Source organism: Elephas maximus, chromosome 6 (genome assembly GCF_024166365.1).
Source record: "Elephas maximus indicus isolate mEleMax1 chromosome 6, mEleMax1 primary haplotype, whole genome shotgun sequence".
Taxonomy (NCBI): Eukaryota; Metazoa; Chordata; class Mammalia; order Proboscidea; family Elephantidae; genus Elephas; species Elephas maximus.
In genome coordinates this window covers 18,005,625-18,019,215 of record NC_064824.1, presented here as the reverse complement: position 1 = coordinate 18,019,215, position 13,591 = coordinate 18,005,625, and the positions used below count along the sequence as shown (strand labels likewise).

The 13,591-nt window shown below is 52.9% G+C and overlaps 1 protein-coding gene across 5 annotated transcripts in view; it reads left to right on the top strand.

Moving 5' to 3' along the window:
- Positions 1 to 13,591, top strand: part of GLI2 (GLI family zinc finger 2) — a 352,993-nt gene that overhangs the window by 329,862 nt on the left and 9,540 nt on the right. For all 5 annotated transcript variants that reach the window (XM_049889132.1, XM_049889129.1, XM_049889133.1 and 2 more), the window contains exons 7-10: positions 977 to 1,190; positions 2,459 to 2,581; positions 6,680 to 6,814; positions 12,093 to 12,242. In XM_049889132.1, the coding sequence (XP_049745089.1) occupies positions 977 to 1,190; positions 2,459 to 2,581; positions 6,680 to 6,814; positions 12,093 to 12,242 (622 nt within the window). The remainder of the gene's footprint in view (positions 1 to 976; positions 1,191 to 2,458; positions 2,582 to 6,679; positions 6,815 to 12,092; positions 12,243 to 13,591) is intronic.

The window sequence follows — 13,591 nt, the reverse complement described above, 5'->3', positions numbered from 1 at the left end:
CTGCATTGTGGTCACAGCATGGCCCACCTGGACTTATCAACACTGTTCACCCTTCACCTGTCTCAGCACCTCAGACACCAGCCAGCTGGCCTGAAACTCTTGTCCTTCTGCTGACCCATCTTAGGGAAGGGAGGAGCTTGGGAGAATTTGGCCTAAGGACCCAGAAGTAGAAGTAATCACAAAGACATAAGTTATCCTTTGTTGTATAACGAGTTACTCTAAAACTTAGCAGCTTCATACAACAATAAGCGGGCACCTCACATAGCTCCTGAAGGCTAGGAACCTGGGAGTGGCATAGCTGGGTGGTTTTGGCTCAGGGTCTCTCATGAGGCTGCAGTCAAGATGTCAGCAGGGGCTGCAGGCATCTGAAGGTGTGGTTAGGTCTGGAGGGTTGGTTTCCAAGAAGGCTTCATCAGGTGGCTCTTGGCCGGCTCCTCCCTGTGGGCTCTCCACAGGGCTGCCTGAGTGTCCTCACAGTGAGGAGGCCACTTCCCCAGCGCAGGAGCTCCAACAGACAGCAAGGAGGACGCTTCAGTGTCTTTAATGACTTAGCCTTGGAGGTCACCATTATTTTCTCGAATGGTCAGGGAGAAGGCATCTCAGGCCCAAAGACCCAGAGAAGGAATCAGTGAAAAATATATCGAGTTTAAGACAACAAAAACCACAGAGCAGGGGAGATGCCAGGCTGTGGGGATGGGAAGGAGCCTGGCCTGGTACCTCCAGGGGACAAAACTGCCACAGTTGAAGAAGACTGGCAGGGCCTGAGACTAAGCAGGGAAGGGAGTCCTGAGAGGGCAGGCAGTGGGGAGCCACTGCTGGTTTTGGAGTGAGGGAAAGCCATGGTGCCATGGGGTTAGCAGCCTGCCAGTCCCAATCCGCTGGACAGGGTTTTCTCTGCCCAAGAAGTGTCAACCCAGCAGAGCCCCTGCCGCTGCCCCTGCCTCCACTCCATTACCTTGTCCATTCTCCGTTGCAGCCCAGCCTTCACCTTCCCCCACCCCATCAACCCCGTGGCCTACCAGCAGATCCTGAGCCAGCAGAGGGGCCTGGGCTCAGCCTTTGGACACACACCACCCCTGATCCAGCCCTCACCCACCTTCCTGGCCCAGCAGCCCATGGCCCTTACCTCCATCAATGCCACACCCACCCAGCTCAGCAGCAGCAGCAACTGTCTGAGTGACACCAACCAGGTAGGTGGGCCCAGGAAGCAGGAGGTGGACCACCAGATACTCAACCGCCCCACAAGGGTTATCCATTCCCATCTCATGCCAGGAACCTGTGGAAGGACTCTGGGCACAGGCTGCCTGGTGGTAGGCCCTGTGGGCAAAGGCCAGATTGATGGAGCCTCAGGCTGGAGCAGGGGTAGTACTTGGTCCTGACACTGCCCTCGCCGTGGGCAAGCTCCCAGCCTCTCGGTGCACAGCCACTGGTACGGACGGCTGGAACGGAGGGACTCCTGAGTCATAATTCTATGATGCAGAGTTTCATTTAGAACATGTGTTTGCCAAGGGCTTTGCAATGCATTTACATGACCCTTCTGTGGGGCCTCTGAGCCGCCGGCATCCTGGCACAGTGCCCAGCACACACAAGGTGACATTAGCTTGTAGTGAATGAATGAGGTCCTGTTTTGCAGATGAGGCAATGCATGTATAGCGGCAGTGTCGTACAGTGCAAAGGGCACAGCTTTGCAGTCAGACCGAGTTTTGAATCCTGACTTGCCTGAAGGAGCACGTTTCTTTACCTCATTCGGCCCGAGCTAACTCACCTGCGGAGTGGAGGTCCTGCTCCCTACAGTGAGCCGTGGTGTGTGTAAAGAAGCCCATGAGTGAGTGGAGCCCCCAGTAGATCCTGGAGCTCAGGCCACACTCCTCACAACTCTCCAGAGGTGAAGCACCTTCCCCAGGCCACCGGTTGGCAGGTGACTGAGCCAGGTGTGACCATGTCCTGGGAAGAGGACTGGAAGCAGCCCCCCTGCCCCAGGTCCGCCTAGCGCCTCCCCTACAGATAGTTGCCGTTGGCTTTTGCAGCATCTCCTGATACTGCATGTCCGGGCTCTCCTCCTGAGGGTGCAGCCGCTTCTCCCCTGTCCCCCGGGCTAGCCAGGCCCCATTCACCTTCTACCCAGAGCCATGCCTTGCCCTCTTACTGCAAGACACCCCCTGCTCTAGAGGGCTAAGCTGAGCTCCTCCAGACGGGAGCAAGGATACCCAGCTTTTTCCAAAGAGAGAGTCCCTTTTGCATTTCCCTGGAGTCTCCGGAAGGTGGAGGCAGGGGCTGCGTGGTAGGGAGGAAGAGCTGGCAGGCCAAGGTCTGAGCTGTGTCCTGGCCATGCCCTGGCTGGATGACCAAGCTGGGGGACTTGGTTTCCAACACTTTAAGTGAGAGGGTGGGCCCAGTCTGTGTGGGGGTGTCTGCTCCCTGCTCCCATGTGACAGGCCCCCCTGTACCCTACCTCTAGAACAAGCAGAGCAGCGAGTCGGCTGTGAGCAGCACGGTCAACCCCATCGTGATCCACAAGCGCAGTAAGGTCAAGACGGAAGCCGAGGGCCTGAGGCCCACTTCCCCACTGACGCTGACACAGGTACATGCAGGTCCCGCCCACCAGGGTGTGGTTGCCTGGTTGCCTCTGGGTCCACCCAGCTGGAGCCTGATCCCTGTTGGTGAAGGATGCATGGATGCATGTGTGAGCGAATGAGTGAGGGCGCAGCAGGCGAAACTGTGAGCTTGGGAGACCAGGGCAATGACGGCCTCACCCCTGCATCCCTGAATGAGCAAGGGCAGAGCAGGTGCAGCTGTGAGCTCAGGAGACCAGGGCTGTGACAGCCTCACCCCTGCACTGGTGAATGAGTGAGGATGGAGCAGGCACCACTGTGAGCTCTGGGCACCAGGGCTGTGACGGCCCCGCCTCTGCACCCCTAGAACCCTGCACATGTCATATACTTATCAAATACATGCTGAGTAAAAGAATAAGTGAATGAACTCTGACCTTCCATGAGTCCTCAGGCTGCAGCCCGTCTCCTACCAGTGCCTCACCCTGACCCAACACAAGCCAGCTGAAGCAAGCTATTCCCCCACCATGAATGGGTTGGGCTTCTCTCATGTCCCTCTCCCTGGAGGCCCTTCCTTACCCTGCCCCTACAATCATTCTTACCTTCTCTGCCCTTCCAGATAACGGAACTTGCTTCAGCCCAGACTCCCCCTCTTAGTTCCTTGCTGCTGACACGCCTTTCTCCCCACTGCGTGGTCAGCTTTTGAGGGGTGCCACACTGAGAGTGTGGGCAGTGGTCATTCAGTGGTAGAAGTCTTACCTTCCATGCAGGAGACCCAGGCTTGATTCCTGGCCGATGCCCCTCATGCATAGCCCCCACCCGAGTGTTAGTTGAGGCCTGCATGTCGCTGTGATGCTCAGCAGATTCCAGTAACACTTCCAGACTACGATGGACCAGGAAGAAAGGCCTGGAAACCTACTTCTGAAAATCAGCCACTGAAAACCCTACGGATCACCGTGGTCCAACCCTATTGTACATGGGGTCACCATGAGTGGGGAGCCAACTGAGCAGCAACTAACAACAAGCACAACTTCCAGAGAAGTACCTGGTTGGTGCCATATCGCCAGGGTTTGCAGAGGGCCTGGCGGGCACTGGCTGCAGCACTGTTTTCTGATGACAGGTGCTTGTTTGGGTGAGTTAGTAGAGTAGTGGGGAGAGGGAAGAGAAGATGGTTCCACAGCTCGGGACAGGCCTCTGCTGGCTGGAGCCTTTGCAGCTCCCTTTGGAAGTCTTTGCACTTACTCTAACCCGCCAAGATGGCAGACAGGCTGTGCCAGACTCTCGGAGCAGAGACAGAGGTCTGCCATGGGAAATGCGTGGCCAGCAGGCCAGCCTCCCCACCCAGGGTCCACCCCCATGACTACACGACCCCTAGCTGTGACACAAGGGTGCTTGCTGCCCCATCCTCACCTCCCCTGCGTCTGCCGGCCATCCTTTGTCAACACTGTAAACCATCAGGCATGCTCTAGGCACTTAATTTTCATGAAATATTGGGTCCTGTTACTGTCAGGCAGACAGAGGGGTTGATGACAAATTCTCCCCTCCCTGATGCCAGAGCCGGTCTCGGTGTGATGCATGGTTTCCCAGTCATCATCGGGGCGGTTGAAATTGATGAGGACAGCACAAATTCAGGGAAGATAAACACACCGGAAGGGTGAGAATGGGCCAAGAGGCAGGCACAGAGCACCTGGGGGCCCAAGCCCACCTAGCAGGAGGACTCTCTGTTCCTACCCTCAAACCCAGGCAGCTACAGAAGAGTGAGTCTCCCTTCCTGCCTGGCGTGTCAGTCGGGGGGAAGCTGTTTATCACAGGGAGACTGTCACCATGCCACTCAGCGTCCCGGCTTGTTGGCAAGGTGGAGGCACTTGCCCTCCATGGGCGGAAGATGCAGCGTGATGAGTGCCCTTTCTGCTGGAGCCTAAAGTCGCAGGCTGGGGGCGCCCAGCCCAGTCTGCTGCCTTAGCAGCCTGTGCATTTCCTTTGCTCTGCAGCCGGTCTGTCAGCTGCTCCAGCCTTCTTTAAATACACAGGTATGCAGGCTGTACAGACAAGGAAGCTATTTCCAGTGCTTCTTAACGTGCAGAGAAGGTGTGAGGAGGCCCCTCATCCACTCTACCACACAGGCTCACTCGACAGCCCCACAGATGATCCCCTGACTTAAAGTCCAGAGCAGAGACCTCCCAATGCACAGCCCTCACCTTGCCCTGTGCTTTCTGCTCCCCCCAAGGAGTTACTGTATTATCACATCATCATTTCCCTTCTTAGCACAAGCGGACTTATGGAAAGGCCCACTCTGAGAACAACCAGAAACCTCTCTTGGGAGGATTTGCAGCCCCAGCTGGACATCAGTCAGGGTGTGAGTCTCGGCTGGCCGCTCTTAGACAGGGCTGTGGCGTTAGGGATGTGGCTGTGGTGTGGGTGGCTGCAGCCCCAGCTTCAGCGCACCCCCGGCCTGTGGGGGCTCTGGCTCTTGAATAAAGGGTGAAGTTGTCCCCAATCACCTGGACTACAAATACTTACCCCCGAGGCTCTTTTGAAAGACAGAACATTTTCTTGGTGCTTTCTGGCAATAGTTTGAAATATAAAGCAAGTCTTTATAACATCTGCTCTTTGCTGGTCTTTGCCCAAGGGTGCCTAGCAGGCCGGTGGGATCCTGGGGAGTCCCTAAAGCACTTGCAGGCTTCTGCAGGCCCTTGCTGGGCCTTTTCTCCCAACTGGGGGCACCTGTGCCTCTCCCTTCCCCCTGCCTCTGGTACTTCTCACCCTGTCTCCATTTCCTCTGCTCAGAGGCTGCCCCCGCTCGGTTCTGGGCTGTAATCAGCTGGGGGTGGAGGTTAATTCCAAGGCTGTTGTTAGTTTGGGAGTAAAAGACTTTGTCTTCTTTGAAAAGAATTTCAACCACCTATGATTATGATTAGATGATGAGGCATTCGTGATTCAGTGGTAGAGTTCTCACCTTCTGTGCAAGAGATCCAGGTTCAATTCCTGGCCAATGCACCTTATACGCAGCCACCACCCGTCTGTCAGTGATGGGTGGTGCCTTGCATGTTGCTATAATGCTGAACAGGTTTCAGTAGAGCTTCCAGACTAAGACTAGGAAGAAAGTCTTAGAGATCCACTTCCAAAAATAAGTCAGTGAAAACCCTATTATCACAGTGGTCGGATCCCCAATCGATCATGGGGATGATTCAGGACTAGGTGGCATTTCTTTCTGTTGTGCATGGAGTTGCCATGAGTGGGGGGCCAACTAGACCGCAGCTAACAACCACAACAGCCCTGCAGATGATCCCATTGCTGAAGGTCCAGAGCAGAGGCTTCCCAAACCCTTCTTTTACTTTGGTCCCAGTGCACAGCCTCTGGGATCAGGTGAAGGGAACATTTCAGGGGCTTTTCCTCCACCTCCTTGAAATGGCCCTGTGTGGACTTTAATGTGGTTGGGAGACTCGAGTCCAGGTCTAAGCTGCCATAATTGGCTGTGTGTTCTTGGGAGGGTAAGTAAACCTCTCCCAGAGCCTCAGTTACCCCAGCTGTAGAACAAGAACACAAATGCCCACGGTTTGAGGGCTGTTGCAGGGGAAACTGGCCTTAGCAGTGAGTCCAGGTGCATCGTATGCCCCGAGGAGGAAGGATACTATGAGAGCAAGGGCCCCGGGGCCAGGAGAGAGTTATGCTGGGTTTCCTTCCACCTCTAGGCAGGATCAGACCCTGTAGATGGGATAAGTAAGAAAACACCCCACTCCAGAGCCTGCTGGGCCCATCCCCACAGAGGACATAAAACCAAACAGAAGCCATGAACTCCGTGCCCTGCCCTCCTTGCCACATCAGCAGAGCGAGGAGTAATGGGCAATGTGGTGACAAGCAGCTTAGGCAGGAGGGAGGTGTCGGGACAGTGTCAACAAGACAGCAGGGGGATGGGAGCCAAACAGAAGAGAGACTGGAGAAAGGGCTGAAAGGTTGATGAGCGAGTGAGTGTGTGTGTCTATCATCTATCCATCCGTCCACACAACCTTTACCAGCCCAGGGTCCTGGCATGGCCTGCCAGGGGGCTGACAGCAGCATCCCCTCAGGCCCTGCCCTCAGAGCCAGATGGTTGGCCACGGCTCACGGGGGTGTGCTCTCTTCTCCCCCAGGAGCAACTGGCTGACCTCAAGGAAGACCTGGACAGAGATGACTGTAAGCAAGACCCAGAGGTGGTCATCTATGAGACCAACTGCCACTGGGAAGACTGTACCAAGGAGTATGACACCCAGGAGCAGCTAGTGCACGTAAGCCTCTCAGCCCCAGCAGCCTGCCCACCAGGGTAGAGCCCAGCCTACATGGGGGCTTAAGCCTTCCACACCCTCTGCTAGAGAGAGGGCTGGAGGAGGAGGCCCCAGGAGCTGCCTGGGCCATATCCCCAGCAAGTGGAAGACATGCAGGATTATTTATGCATGTCCTGCATGTTGCTAAACGGGGCTTGTAAATATATATATTTATGTGTGTGTATGTGTGTGTGTGTATGTGTATAGTACAACAGAGCAGAAGAAAAATAAGTAAAAGAGAAAATCAGGAGGAAAGGAACATTAAAATGCAGCCAGGAGTAGAGTTAGTATTAAAAATGGAGCTTCCTAGCAGCCAGTGCAAAGAGAGGGAGATAAGATTAGTTAAACCAGCCAATATCACAAGATATTAACAAATCTGGATCTGGGGCCTGAAGGTTTTCTCCCATGGAGGAAGGAGTTGGTAATTTCTTCTCGGAGACCAGCCACAGGTACCTAGTGTATGTTGGGTGCAGGTGAGTGTCTACACACAGATCGGGGAGGGGGCTACTTAAAATGCCCCTGGGTACTGACAGGTCAGCCATGGGTGCTGGGTGGACCCTTCAGGGTGTGCTTCTTGGTCCCCACTCAAAACTTTTCTACAGGAGCATCCAAAATATTGGCTGTCAGGAGATTATGTGTGTGGTAGGTGGAGCAGGGGCTTGGTGAGTGAGGTGCCGGGTGTAACCTCCCAGCCTCCGTTCTTTCTTCTGTGAGGGGGTGAGGACTGAATATGATGCCACAGCTTACTCGCTGGTGCTCCCTGCATGGTGGCTCCCTCCTCCTCCCCTCTTCCCCTCTTCAGCCCTGAGCATTTCTCTGCTCTGTCCGGAAAAGAACTTACTTTCAGGGACAAGTCTGCTCTCCACTTCTTGGTAAATGAGTGTCAGTAAAGATGAAGCCCACACTAAGTTAGTACCTTCGATGCCAGGTAGACTAGAGACACACACACACACATTTACGCACACATATTTACACACACATTCTCACACACACTGACACACTCACACACATACACTGTCTCATACCCACATACACACACTTTCATACACTCACTCTCATACACACACTAACACACACGTGCACACGCTGTTGTTCTCATTATGAAACCACCTCAGAGGGCCGTATTTTTCCCCAGCTCTGCTTCCTGTATTCATGCAATTCTGCTCTCCAATACTATGGGTTTCTCTTGCGTTTAGACATTTCTCCCCAACCCCCGCCGCCCCCACCGCACCATCCCGGGAGACCAGATTTTCCCAGCAAACACATTGGAGCTGCCATGGAGCCTAGGAACCAGGGTTTTATCTACTCCCTTCTGAAACATGTTTTCATTATGTGCCCCCTCTTTGGAGTCAACAAGTCCTAGATGGAGAAGGGGGCGTGTTAGCACCAATTGTAGGAGAAACGAAACTTAGATTAACGGAGGAGACTGGCAGCATCCCAGGCCTAGAGAGGCCGAAGTAAAGGCGCAGAGGTGAGAACACAAAACGTGTGTCCGGAAGGAACCCCCAGACACAGGCAGGTGGGCTCAGAGCTGGGGCGGGGGCTTCACTGCAGACTTCCGCCTGTGCCCAGCCGTGTCCGTGTCTGTACGCAGTGTGGTGGCCTCCTACCTGGCCTCAGGAAGAGCAGACTCCTTTGCACCAGAGGAGTCAGCCCCTTTTCTCTGCTCCCTGGGAAAAATGGATGGCAGCGGGCACACAGGGAGTGGAGCACCTGGCTGAGTGTTAACAATTCGCTGCGAAGTAAACCAATAAGAACAAAATGGAAGGCGTTATCAGGAAGCATTTTTACCATTTGAAAGGCCTTAGAAATGGAAAGTGAGACTAATGCGATACTGTCTCCCTGGAAGGTGAAAGCATGCAGTAGATTTCACTTGCTCTGGTGCTGGCATTTTCGGGCACACATTTGGGTCAGTTGTGCCGAGTGTGAGGGCCAGCAGATTTCTATCTTCCGAGTGAGGTGCTGCCAGTGGCTGGGTGCCCAGCGCTTGGGCAGCCTTGTGGGTTGCAGAGGTCTCCAGCAGTGTAATCCACTGGCAAGCTAATACAAGCCTCAAATGCCAGCCGTGTATGTGATTTTATGTATCCTATATGACTCGGAATCGACTCGACGGCACTGGGTTTTCTGGGGGTTTTTATGAGCATGTTAGGTCTCCGAGTGGGCAAGCAGTTTGCTCCTGGTTACTAATGGGAAGGTTGACAGTTCGAACCCACCCAGTGGCACCACAGAAGAAGGGCCTAGCGATCTGTTTCTGTAAAGATTACAGCCCAGAAAACCCTATGGAGCAGTTCCACTCTGTGACACAACGGGTCGCCATAGTCAGAATCAACTCGACGGCATTGGGTTTGGTTTGGTGTTTAGGAGCACATTAAATAGAAGTAAAAAGAAATAAGTCAAGTTAATTTTAGTATTTTATTTAACCGAATATATCCAAGCTATTCCTATTTCAGCGTGTAATCAATATAAAAAAAACTTTTGAACTATTTTACATACTGTTTTTCATTCTCCATCTTTGACACTTGCAGCCCGTCTCAGCCTAGAATAGCCACATTCAAATGCTCAGCAGCCTCATGTGGCCAGCAGCTTCTGTACCAACAGTGGGGTCTGGAGTTTGCAGGGTAGTGAGTGGGTAGGGGGAAGTAGATCTGGGAGAAGGAGTTGTGAACAGAGAGAAGAAAGGGCATGGGAACAGGGGAAGGGAAGGGGAGACCACCAAGACCTCAATGTTCCTGCTGTTCCCTGTGGGGAAGCACGCCCAGCCTGACCCATGATACAGGCGGGACATGACCTTCAAACTAAGAGGGAGATAGAAGAGGAAGAGCTGGGCCTTGTTGGGGCCCAAAGAGGCTCCCTGGTGGCCTTTAGAGAGACACCTCAGTGGGAAAGGAAGCAGGAGGACCATCTTCTTTTTCACTCTACTGTGTAAATGACTGTCTTAGTTATTTAGTGCTGCTATAACAGAAATACCACAAGTGGATGGCTTTAACAAACAAGTTTTTTTTTTTCTTACAGTGTAGGAAGCTGAAAGTCCAAATTCAGGACGCTAGCTCCAGGGGAAAGCTTTCTCTCTCTGTTGGCTCTGGGGGAAGGTCCTTTTCATCAATCTTCCCTTAGTCTAGGAGCTTCTTAGCACAGGGACCCCATGTCCAAAGGATGCACTCCACTCCTGATTCTTCCTTCTTGGTAGTTGGAGGTCCCTCTCCTCTCTGCTCACTTCTGTCTTTTATATCTCAAAAGAGGTTGACTCAAAGTACAACCTAATCCTGTAGATTGTGTCCTGCCTCATTAATATAACTGCCTCTAATCCTGCCTCGTTAACATCATAGAGGTTAGGATTACAACACATTGAATTATATCAGATCACAAAATGGTGGACAACCACACAATACTGGGAATCATGGCCTAGCCAAATTAACACACATTTTGGGGGAACACAGTTCAGTCCATAGCAATGACTAATATCAGCTACTCCCTGCTCCTCAGTGAAATAAGCAAACCAAAGGATTAAAGGCATAAAGGGCCTCCACGTATGTCAACATACACCAAGCTCCAGTTGAACCAGTTGTCATTGCATCTGCTCCAACTCAGGGCAGCTCCATGTGTGTCAGAGTAGAACTGTGCTCCATAGGGTTTTCAATGGCTGATTTTTGGGAAGTAGATTGCCAAGCTTTTCTTTCGAGGCACCTCTAGGTGGACTGAGCCTCCAACCTTTCAGTCAGCAGCCAAACACATTAACGGTTTGCATCATTCTGGGATTCCAAGCCAAGCTCAGAGGTACAATTCCCCCTGCTCCAGTGAGGACTGCAGCCTTTGGTTAAATAATCAAAGCAAGTGACTAATTACTGAAGGGTCCACCCAGTGCAGTCCGCTCTCTGCGTGTAACAGAAAGCTGTGGTAGCACGTTCACCCTGTTACAGGAGAAGCCACTTGCACAAAAGCACACAGGTAGCATGACTTTGATGAGCCCAGGGAAAAGACCCTAAGGGGTGGGCACAGGGACAGGAAAAAGAAAAGTTAGCCCTGTGTTCCTGGCCCGGAGCAGTGTGTTAGGTGGTGTGGGCCAGGGAACCAGGCCTTCAGGGAAGGCTTCCCAGTGTGGCCTGATGGCTCTGTTAGCCCCTGAGAAGTACATCCCTGCAGGGCCATGTGGTAGGGTTGCTGGAAGGTCAGTTCACCGCCCTTGGCTGCCCCCCTTGCTCTCCTGGGCCACTTTGTCCCAGGGTGGCCTCCACAGTGCCCAGCTCTCACCACGAGGGCCGGAATGGGCTCCATCCACACTTCCTGCCAGTGGCCCTAGGCCAGGCATTTAGCCTCCTGGGCCTCTGCCAAGGAGACAAAGCCATCATTTCATGGGCTCACTGCCAAAAAGAGGCCAGCATGCGTTTGTTTCCAGTATAATGAAAAATTTGATTTGAAATTTCTGAAACAGTAGGAGAGGATTCCTGTGTACCTGGCATGGGCTCACGTGCCCCGCTGCATTAATGAGCGCCCCACAGTCTGCAGCCAGGGCACCATCCTGATCTCCGTCTCCCCTAGAGTGGGCGGGCACCTTTGGTCTTAGATGGTCACTTTGATGACTCATGGGAAAATGCAGGCTAGACAAGTGGCACACAGTAGGTTAGCATGTAATGACAGCTGACAATAATTTGTGAGGAGTCCTTTGTTTGGAAAACATGCATATGGCCTGGCATTTGGTAGGTTTTTTTTTTTAATCTTGTTGGATGAGTGACTTTACATAGTAGGTAGAGTGAGCAGTGAGGTGAGTGGTCCCAAATAATATTGGGGGGCAAGTGGGGCAGGAAGTCTGTACACAGAGGGGGAGGGCTCATAGTAGGCTGTGGTCCGGTGGGTGAGTGGTCTGCACATAGGGGTGTCAGTGAGGTAGGTGGTCTGCACATAGTAGGTGGGGCCCAGAGGTGGTTGATCAGCTCACAGTAGTAGGGGTGGGTGGTCAGCTCACAGTAGGCGGGGCCCAGGGGTGCATGGTCAGCTCAGTAGGTGGGGCCCAGAGGTGCGTGGTCAGCTCAGTAGGTGGGGCCCGGGGGTGCGTGGTCAGCTCAGTAGGTGGGGCCTGGGGTTACGTGGTCAGCCGACAGTAGGTGGGGCCCGGGGGGGGTGGTCAGCTCAGTAGGTGGGGCCTGGGGGTGGATGGTCAGCTCAGTAGTGGGGCCTGGGGGTAGGTGGTCAGCTGACAGCAGGGGTAGGTGGTTGGGCTCACCCCTCCATGACTTGCTGCCCACAGCACATCAACAACGACCACATCCACGGGGAGAAGAAGGAGTTTGTGTGCCGCTGGCAGGCCTGCACGCGGGAGCAGAAGCCCTTCAAGGCACAATACATGCTGGTGGTGCACATGCGGCGGCACACTGGTGAGAAGCCGCACAAGTGCACGGTGAGTGCAGTCCTGGCCCCGTCCCTTCCTGCAGCACTGAGCTCAAGACGTTGGCCAGGCGAGGTGGCTCTTGGTTGAACGTGTCTGACCAAAGGCAAACTGGGGGTAAAGTGGGCTCCTTGCTTGGGCAGGTCTGCCCGGCGAATTGTCTGTCTGTTCCTACCCCCATCAGTTCTCGCTCCTGGGTCTCTGCTCCTCTGAGTCCAGAAGCTTCTCACCTAGCTGCTGTCCCAGACCTGTGGTTTCTCTGGGTGTGGGCACCTGGTCGTCAGGGTGGGTGCACTAGTGTCTGCATCACTGTGAGCCCCAAGACCCAGCTGCACCCCACCATTGGCGTGGTGGGGCAAGGCCTCGGTGGAGGGGCTGGCTCCGAGGTGACCCGCAGTCTGTCGCTGCACAGAGCAAACTTCATCGGTGATTCCCAGCTTGAGCAGCGATGAGCTAAAAACCACTTCGGTTGAGTTTTTTAAAAAAAAGATTTTAAAGATAAGACCTTTCATACCCCTTATGGAGTCAATAGCATTTGTGACCATACAGGTGAGGCTTCCTATTTTTAACACAGAAACCATTCCCCTTCAAAGGGAGGTGGTCCAGGCACGCAGTGATGTGGCTGTGACTGAAGCATTTGGGACATCCTCTTTGTGAACTCCTGTACTTCATTATTTCTGAGATGACCATCTTGTTCTCAAGCTAATATCCCTAAAATCAGGCTGTGTCTTAAAATCACTGGTGTCCAGGATTCAATGAAATATGACACCTTTGTTGACAAGTTTTTTTTTAATTGAGATAGAATTCACATACCATAAAAATTTACCCTTTTAAAACGTATAATTCAGTGGGTTTTAGTATCTTCACAAAGTTCTACAACCATCACCACTAATTCCAGGACATATTCATCATCCTAAAAGAAACCCTATGCCTGTTAGGAGTCCCTCCTCAGCTCCCTCCCTCCCAGCCCCTGGCAACCCCTAATCTTTTTTCTGCCTTTGAATTGGCGTATTCTGGACATTTCATATAAATCGAATCATGTAATCTGTAGCTTTGGGGACTGACTTATGTCACTCAGCATAATGTTTCCAAGGTTCTTCGTGTTGTAGCATCAGGACTTCATTTTTCTTTATGGCCAAATAACGTTCCCAGCGTACGTATATATCTCATTTTGTTTATCCATTCTTCTGTTGATGGACACTTGGCTCAGCACATTTAGAGGCACAGAAAAGTTCAAATCTAGGGAGTGACGTTGGGTAGCAGTTAACAGCCATGTTTATAAAGAAGGTTTAATGATGGGGGAAGGTTCTCACAATCTTGTATTAAGTACGTGAGGATGAATTCTACAAGAACCAGAATGA